The 9,706-nt window shown below is 39.2% G+C and overlaps 1 protein-coding gene across 1 annotated transcript in view; it reads left to right on the top strand.

Annotated features, from left to right (window-relative positions):
• Ddx1 (DEAD box helicase 1) overlaps positions 1–9,706 on the top strand; it is a 29,868-nt gene continuing 20,162 nt past the window's right edge. Inside the window, exons 1-9 of the mRNA NM_134040.1 lie at positions 1–71; positions 3,098–3,149; positions 3,426–3,489; positions 4,178–4,207; positions 5,219–5,315; positions 6,828–6,875; positions 8,241–8,324; positions 8,533–8,616; positions 9,608–9,684. Of these exons, the coding sequence (NP_598801.1) occupies positions 56–71; positions 3,098–3,149; positions 3,426–3,489; positions 4,178–4,207; positions 5,219–5,315; positions 6,828–6,875; positions 8,241–8,324; positions 8,533–8,616; positions 9,608–9,684 (552 nt within the window). The 5' untranslated portion in view covers positions 1–55. The remainder of the gene's footprint in view (positions 72–3,097; positions 3,150–3,425; positions 3,490–4,177; positions 4,208–5,218; positions 5,316–6,827; positions 6,876–8,240; positions 8,325–8,532; positions 8,617–9,607; positions 9,685–9,706) is intronic.

Raw genomic sequence — 9,706 nt, 5'->3', positions numbered from 1 at the left:
CGGCGTGTCTGGAAGGAGGGAATCGCCCGGGCCCGCAGCGGAGGAGTGCGGGAAGATGGCGGCCTTCTCCGGTTCGTTGTGGGAAGCTAAAGGGTTACGAACGAGTCGCCTCGACCCACAGGGAGCGGGTGGAGTGTGCTGCTGTGGCAGTGGGGTCGGTGGGATGGTGGGAGAGCTGTCTCCGCCTGGGGCCCTGCGCGGTGGGGCAGGGACGGTGGGTTCAGGCCGGGCTTTTCCCCGCCGGCAGCGCCCGGGAGTCTTTGCTAAGCGGCTTCTCCTTCCTCCCTTCTGCCTTCGGCTTTCCCGCCGAGCACTCACCTGTCGCGTCCCGTGGCGTCTGCGCTCGCCTGGTCCAGTTTTCTGCCTCTCTGACGTGGCGGTGACTGTTGGGAACCCTTTTCTGTCTCGGGTCCTGGCCAGGATGAGCAGCCGCTGAGCGTGGGGGAAGGGGACATTTGGGGCAAAGATGATGTTGTCCTGCTTGGATTTATCCCCCTAGGTCTTTACAAAATAAATAAATAAATACATGAATACATAAAGCTGCTGATAGTAAAAATGATCGGCATTCGGGAAGCTGGACACTTCGAGAGTTAGCATTGAATGGCAAAGCTAAAGAAAAATATTTTTTTCCTCACGGACTAAATATAATTTTTGAGAATTAGTTACTTGCTTTGTGATACCAAACAGGATTTGGGATGGGGTACTGAACCCACCAGTTAATATTTCTTGTTTTCTCTATTAACCTCTTACCACCCACACACAATTTGGAAAGTTCCAACCAGCCTTGAATATACTAAATATCGTCTTTCCTTCTCAATACATACATATGTGCATATGTACATAAATATATACATATATATGTACACATACACATATGTAAATGAACAGATAAAATTAAATGTACTATCTTTTTGTGTTATTAACCTATTTAAACGACATTATACTATTGTTGGCTGTTTCCTTTTTCTCCTGTAAGAATATCAGGAATTCCAAATCTCAGGCTTCAGGGGAAAGCATTTCTTTTAAAGTCACTTCTGAGAGGAATTCTGTCACTTAACACAATTTTTAGCCCCGAGATCTGTCAGGGGGTTGTAGGTCATTGTTTTATAGGCACACATTTTTGGGAGAAATGCACAAATTTAAGGACAAGACAATATTCTGATATGAACAAAAGTAGAAGAATTTGAATATGTATCTGTTTCTCCTTAAAGAGTTTAACTGTTAAACTGTGAAAGACAAGTTTTCTGTAGAAAATAGACCTAGCAAATGACCAGGATCCTGTAAGATACAGCCTAAAATTTGCCAAGCAATTCGTGGTTGCTGTTTGTGACAGTCTTGCACGCACCTTGCAATATTCTGTGTGTAGCATATTTTAGACCATCACTTTCTTTTTTTTTTTTTTTTTTCTACATTGCTATTTATATCTCCATGTCAGGGGAACAGGGGTCTTTCCAAGCAGAGGTCAAGTCAGCTTGCTAGAGTTGGTCCTCTCCCACCTTGTGGGACCAGGGACTTGGGTCTTCAGGCTTGGTGGCAAGTGCCACTGAGCCTGGCCCATTGCCCCCCTTTTCCCAGTAGTTTTCATTCTAGGAGACAGAATGTAACTAGACTCTTAACTGGCATAGTTGTTAGGCAAGTCAATCTTGTTGTTCATCTTTATGGCTCAATTAGTTTGTCTGAGCAAGGGAAGGTTTAGCATCTACCTATAACTGATTTCACTTGAATGATAAAATGGCAGAACACTCAGGAACTGCCTACGCTATCCATTTATGACCGACCTTTATGCAAAATCATTTAAAATAAACAGTGTGGCCATGCCTTTAATCCCAGGCCTCGGGAGGCAAAGGAAGGCAGATCTCTGAGTTTGAGCCCAGCCTGGTCTACAGAGTGAATTCCAGGACAGCCAGGGGAAATCCTGTCTCAAACCAAAAAAGAAAGAAAAGAAAAGAGAAGAGAAGAAAAAAGGGGAAAGGGAAAGGAAAGAAGAAAGAAAGAAACCAAAGGGACATAGCATATCTTCACCTGACAATTTCCATTGGCATGACCCCCCCCCCCTTCAGTTAACTAGAATTTGTTTTTATTGTTAAAAATAAAAACTATTTCTCAACCTTAGAGAAACAAAATCTTCCTTAAAACAAAGTCTGTTACTATGAAAACACTCTCTTTTTTCACACCCCTTGGGCTATGCAGTATAGAGATTGGCTGATAGGCTGTGTAAACTTAGCAAGAAAGACCCCAATACCAAGGTTGAATATAGTAATCAATTCTGAAGCACATGGCCAAAAGTTACCTATTTCCTATATTTGGAAGTTTCTGATTTATTTAAACTTTTAGTTTTTTATTTGGACATAGTATTTGCTTGTAGTTATAGACTACAGTGTAAAGCTATGGTCCTTAAATATGCTTCATAATAGTCAACTAAGGGTAAATACCATGTTCATTACCTTATACTTGCCATATCTCTCTAGTAAGGAAATTAAAAACCTCTCAAATAGTCTGAGACAGTGCCTTATTAGCAACATTTTGGCTATGGCTGTCATTAAATGTGGGCTCTGTGTTTTCCTTAGATCATAGAGGGTGTAGAGATCGTCTTAGACTAGCCAAGACAGAGAACTGCTACATTATCACACAGAGAAACAGTGGGAATGCAGGTCTAGGAACCCAACTGTCAGATTTTTACTCCTTTCTTTAAGAGCTAAACGTGCCGTGGTGGCTACCATGTGCTCATGACACTGTACCAGCAGTGTCATTACATTGCCTCCCCTTTCCCTGTACCCACAGGTAGGTGTGACAAGGCCCATTTTCTGCAAAGAAAACAAATACATAGTTTTGTCCCGAGGTCTTCTATAAACACAGCCTTGGAGAGAACTTAAATCTGTCTCCATAACTCAACACTCTCTTATATTTTTGGTTGTGAGTCTACCTAGCCTTTAACGGCTGAGCCATCTCTCCAGCCCAAAACTCAACACTCTGAGCAGTACAAAGGTACAATATAAAAGCCAAACTTCAAGGCTTTGCCCCAGTTCTGTGGAAGCAGCTTTAAGAGAATATGATGTATTAATAGGTTTGATTATTTAAATGACTTTTTTCCCTCCAGAAATGGGTGTTATGCCGGAGATTGCACAAGCTGTGGAGGAGATGGATTGGCTGTAAGTACAGAGAACTCAGGTGCAATTGTGACATATCTTTCCTAATGTGAACAGTAATTTTTATCAAATATATTTCTGTCTAGTTTAGGAAATGAATTTCAGTTCATGCTGATTCTTTAGATCATAGATTGTTTCCTTTGAAATTTTATTTCTAGCTGGAAAAAATGGCTGGATTGCCACATACAATTTGTTTTAGGTTGCTTTAGCATGACTTAAGTAGCCTAGATGATTTTCTGTTTATAACTAACTATAATTCTTCACATGTGATTCTTTTAGTCTACCAACTGATATCCAGGCAGAATCTATCCCATTGATCCTAGGAGGAGGGGATGTACTCATGGTATGTTTACATTTAATAAGGTGGTTGAGGGAAAACACATGTTCTGGAGCTGTGTGTGACACTTAAGAGTGGAAATGCTTTAACAAATTCATTTTATTCATTCATTAGCTTTGATAACACATGTACTATGGTGAGTGTATTCTATAGAAGCTGTGGGAATAGGCCTGGGGTGACTTTAATTTTTACTGCAGGAAAATGGTGGGTGGTATCATAAAGTATATATACCTGGAATGGTGGAATAACTTGCGGTACAGTGAGAAATATATATTGAATCAGGTTGGATTCTTTCTCAGAGTAGATTGGGCATTTGCTGGCAGTGGTGGACATGGAAGGTTAAGAAATAAGTATCAGTTAGAATTATGGTTTTGTTAATACCAGTTGTATAGCAAATTGTAGTATAGATCTATAGTTAGATATTCTTAAGACACACTAATAATTAGATTAAAACAATGAGGGCTTCAATTTGGTGTAGTAATGGGAAAGAAAAGAAGAGGGCACTTGCTTCCTGAATTGGGAGTGGTGACCCAATACACAAGAATCAAAGTTGCCTGGGGCAGTGTGAGTTATCTTGAGGCACTTGACGTAAAGTTAGCTAGTCAAGTGTGACAAGATCTCTACATGGCACTATGCTGACTTTGATCTCTTTTAATTCACAATTTGAACTATAATTAATTTTCCTCCTATTCAGGCTGCAGAAACAGGAAGTGGAAAAACTGGTGTAAGTAATACATTAAGTTTCATTAAAATATAATTTTTAAAGTGTATGTGAACAGTAGCTTTTATTTTGAAATACTTAGTTAAAACAATCTCCTCTAATATGTAAGAAATGGTGGCTTAGCGTTGTCTTAGTTAGGGTTAATATTGTAATGAAACACCATAACCAAAAACAACTTGGGGAGGAAAAGGAAAGACTTACATATCCTAAATCACTGACCACTGAGGGAAGACAATGCAGAAACCAAACAGGTGGACTCCTGGAGGCAGGAGCTGGTGCAGAGACCACCGAGCAGCAGTTCATGCAGGCTTCCTCCCGTAGCTTTCACAGACTAGTTGTTTTTATAGCACCCAGGACCAGCAGCTCAGGGGGCGCCCCCCACAATGGGCTGGGCCCTCCCATAACACTAATTAGGAAAATGTCCTACAGGTTCCTTCTCCTCAGTGACTTTAGTTTATTTCCAGTTGACATAAAACTAGCCAGCACAACCACTGAGAGTAATAGTTCTCTTGTTGGTCTATAAAGGGTATGCTTTTAGGAATGCTATTTAAAGAGGTCTTACAGGAGGAGGCATATATACTGTAATGTTTATAGGCATTTCAGATTTTTTTGTTTTGTTTTAAGAGACATGGTTTCTCTGTATAGCCCTGGCTGTCTGGAACTCACTCTGTAGACCAGGCTGGCCTTGAACTCAAATCCACCTGCCTCTGCCTCCTGAGTGCTAGGATTAAAGGCGTTTAAATACATCCACTTTTGGCCTAGACTAGGAGGCAGTGTGAGTTGTAGTAATTTCCTGCTCTGCTTTAAGTTCATCTTGAAGGTCCTCATTGTTTACATCCAGGCCTACAGCTGGCTTCTGTCTTTCAGCTCGGGATTATCTGATTATTATTAAGCTGTAGGTAAATGAAATGGGAGCAGCCATCTGGATAGTTTATAATGTACTTGCATAGCCTTAGCATTATACTGACTAATATCACTCTCTGATGACTAACACAGGAAATGTTCCTTTGACAGGCATTTAGTATTCCCGTTATCCAGATAGTGTATGAAACTCTGAAAGACCAACAGGAAGGAAAGAAAGGGAAAACAACTATTAAAACTGGTGCTTCAGGTAATATTTATATTGATATTTTCTTTCTATAAATTAGTCATTGTCTTGGTTTGCAAGTTCAAGTTTGGGGGTATGCATTTTATTGCCCATGTATGCAACATAACATTGCAGCATTGTGTCCTGCAACAGGGAAAGCAAGTGACATTAGAATTAGTGAGTGAACTGTCCACCCTAAAATACAAATAATACTTCTGTTGAGGGAAAAAAAATGATTGGAGTTTACCTTTAGGTGTTTCTGTGCCTTTCTTCACCATACATAACTGTAAGGATGAATTGGTACATTGTACAAAAGTGATTTGTCTTCCTTACATGGAGGTCTATCTATTTATTGGGTTCTGTTCCTAATAATCCATAATAACCATTATTATGAATAATCTCACATTCATTCCTTATCTCTTAAGTTTTTTCTTACTTGGTTTCTAAATTTTATTCATCATCTTTGTTCCTGCTACACTTTTAACAAAATGTATTACATATTTTGAAGTAACTTGTTTTATGTTTCAAAGCAGAATTGAGATAAAATAGCAGGTTTCAATTGTCTGAACTTGCTATATCAACTTTTTTTTTCTATAGAAAAGTGATAATGACATAGGATAGACTAGTTTAGTAAATGGGTTGTGTGATGGACAATGAATGTAACTATTAACACTGTTGGCCTAGTTTAAAATACCTTTGGAACTTTCAATAGCTATATGCCATCATTTATGAGAAAAGATGCTAGAAAAGAATGCTTCTGAGATAGCTTAGGAGAAGTAGGATGGCTCTAAAAATCATGTGTCTGGTGAGAAAACAGAAACCTAGATTAATAAACATGAAGAATAGGGATGGTTGATGACCAAAGAAATGTGAGGAGTAGGATACAGCTTACACATAATCTGCAGGGTCTCTTAACTTAAGGATTTGCTTATGTTTTGGGTGAGCCAAGAAGGGAGAATCCTACGGAGCATATTTCTCCATTCTTCACAATATTTAAACTTGGCAGATAGCTCTTCATCAGGCATGATCTAGAAAGGATTTCTGCCTTGGGCAGGAAGATGGGCTAAAATGCTAGTTGTGAGTATAAGTTTTTATTTTTCATGAGCTATTAAGATACTTTAGAAAAGGAAAAATGCCAATCATATAAAAACAGGAAGAGAAGTGAAAGTGTGACTTAACTTCACCTAGAGGACTGGGTGATGAGGTCATTTATTTCCCTTGTGTTAAAGGTCAAGTTGCTCAGTTCACTAAACTTTATCAGTGACAAAGATCAGTGTCCTATATACAAAGTGCTCTGAAGCAGGGAGGGGGTTAGGTCTTACTCCCAAGTGAGCCAGTGCCTATCATTAACACCTTTTGATTTTTCAGGTTTAGTTTTGCCTTTAATAAAAACAACTCTATATATGTGTGTATTATAAATAATTTGCAAAATATTGTCAAAACAAAGGAATTGAGATATAAATATAAACTTCTGTTTCTATAGAGCTGTACATTTCACGTGGCTATGTCTCACTTTTCTTATATTAATTTGTTTAGTGCTCAACAAGTGGCAGATGAACCCATATGATAGAGGGTCTGCTTTTGGTAAGTAGATAATAATTTGATCTATTCATTGATAACTCAGAAACTTAAAAATGTATATACAAATACCAAGAAAATGATGGAAAAGTGTTGTACATGATTTAATTAACAGATTTGGATCTAGTTACTGAAGATAAACAGTGTAGTAGTGAACTAGAAATAGACAGTAGAATATAATGGAAACAATTCCTCTATGACAAGTTAATGTGCACATACAAGTTATTTCAGTAAAGAAAAGGAAGATTGAGTCAGTAAAAGACTCTGGCACCATTGGTGATCCATCTGGGCCAACAAAACAATTGGCTTCTATATATAATAACTAGAAATAAATTTCACATGTACTTGAGGTTTAAATTGCCTATGTGTGTTTGTGCATGTATAATATATAAAAGTTTAAGTGTAGATGTATTTGTATAATTTAGCATGCATAATTTAGTAGAAGAAAAACTTTTCTAACCCAAATAGAAGACACAAGAAATTAGAAAAGAAAAGATAGAATGTTCGGTTTTGTTACTGTTTTATTATTTTAATTAACACATTAATTGTATAAACTAGTAGGACTCATGTGGGAGTTCCATTTGTGCAGACATTGTGTTTTAATTACATGCATCCATCTACCTTCCTTCTCTTGATCCCCTGCTTAAAGTCTTGTTTCTCCTGCCTCAGTATCTCCCAAGTGTTGGCAGTTCCCTAGAGAACCTTTTACAAAGTTTTATATTATTCATTATCATATGATTAAGAACTTAGAATTTTTGAAAAATGAGCTAAGATGTTTGGTGAAGACATTTTACAAGTTTCTTTTTGACCAGGTACTGAATATGACTTTGAAACATGAAAGGAGCAGAGTATACAATTTCTTTCCAGTATAGACAAAAGCTAAATCTTTATTTACATAAGCACCTGTCTGACTGGTGTATGATGTAAAACTTGATCGCTTAGAGCCCTGATACTAGCCAAGCGCACACTGGGTATTTGTTTGCTTCTCGAAGTCAGGGCAGCAAAGTGTGGTGAATAGGCCCCATGCCATCCCTTAGTACCCTTGTTTCACAGCACTGGAGTATGGCCTTCTAGACCAGTGTGTGGGGGCCATGAGGCTATTATTCCAGCAAAACCCTCTAGGGTCTGTGCTCATCTTTCCTGGATTTGTTGGTGTGTATTCTTGTCCTAACAGTGACAGTGTAGACCCTGGTCACCAGCATAGCCAAAGAGATGGTAGGGATAAAGAAGAAGAACTGCTGTCATCTTGGAGTCAACAAGAACATTCTAACAAGTAACAAGATTATTAGAATGAATGGCTTTTGTTTTATAAAGGATGGTTTGTAAAACCTGTACTGACTCCCATTTCTGTACGCTTGTTCTCCAATGCAGCAATTGGATCAGATGGTCTGTGTTGTCAGAGCAGAGAAGTGAAGGAGTGGCATGGATGCAGAGGAACTAGAGGACTGCTGAAAGGTACTTGGCCAGTGCTCATGTCCGTCTACGTGTTGAAACTGTCACTATGGATTTCCCGCAGGAGCTTTAAAGCAAAGACCTGAACAGTCTTAATGACACAGAAAGATCCACAGGTCTTCTGTCACATACAAATGTAACACAGTGGAAGTTGGTATATGAGTCATGCATATGCAATTTGTGTAAATTTCATGGAACTTGACCTTTACAGGGAAGCACTACTATGAGGTGTCCTGTCATGACCAAGGGCTATGCAGAGTTGGGTGGTCTACCATGCAGGCTTCCTTAGACCTAGGTAAGTGTTTCTAAAAAACCTGAACTGCTTTATATTTATAGGATGTTAGCATATTAATTGAGAGACAAACTAATAGGCTTTACTGTAATTTAATTTTATGGACAAAAAAACCCTTTATCTGTACCTCACCTGGTTCAGGAAAGACTTGAAATGAGATACTGCGTGCTCCCTGTTAGCACCTGCGCCCCATGTTCTGACAATGTGAAATCGGGGTGTTTGGGTTTTTTTGCTATGAAGACACACCATGACCCCAAGACAAGGTTTCTCTGTATAATGTCCTGGAACTTGCTGTGTATATCAGGCTAGCCTCGAACTCACTGAGATCTGCTTGCCTCTGCTTCCCAAATGCTGGGATTAAAGGGGTGGACCACCACCTCCTAGCTGACTATGGCAATCCATATAAATGAAACCATTTAATTGGCTTGCAGTATCAGAGATTTAGTCCATTATTGTCATAGAGGGAAACATAGCAGCATGTAGGCAAACGTGATGCTGAAGGAGCTGAAAGTTGAATATCTTGATCTGTAGGCAGCAGGAGACTGTGTGCCTCCTTTGTTATAGCTTAAGCATAGGAGACCTTAAAGCCCTCCCCCACAGTGACATAATTCCTCCAAGGCCACACCTACTTTAACTAGACCATACCTAGTGACACTCTGTATGGACCAAGCATTCAGGCACATGAGTCTGTGGGGGCCATTCTTATGCAAACCACCACATAGGGACTATAAGATTGTGACTGAAGATCAGGCTAAAATTCACATGCTTGAAGCATGCATTACTGCACAGATGCTTCAAATTATTGAGTTTGTTAGTGACCAGAGCTAAGAGTGAGGCAGTGCCACTTGTGTCCATGCTATTGCGTATTTGGTATAGATTGACAGTGCCCAGATACTGCAGACCTGGCAACCAGAGGGAGTTTTATCTCATGTAGTCCCCCACACTGCAATTCTTTTAATTAAGCTCAAACCTTTAAACTACTTTTAAAATCTAGGTACTGACAAGTTTGGATTTGGCTTCGGTGGAACAGGAAAGAAATCTCATAATAAACAATTTGATAATTATGGAGAGGTAAGCTATGGTGCTGTTTGTT

This window comes from Mus musculus, chromosome 12, assembly GCF_000001635.26.
Source record: "Mus musculus strain C57BL/6J chromosome 12, GRCm38.p6 C57BL/6J".
Lineage (NCBI taxonomy): Eukaryota > Metazoa > Chordata > Mammalia > Rodentia > Muridae > Mus > Mus musculus.
This window is presented reverse-complemented; position numbering and strand designations above follow the sequence as displayed.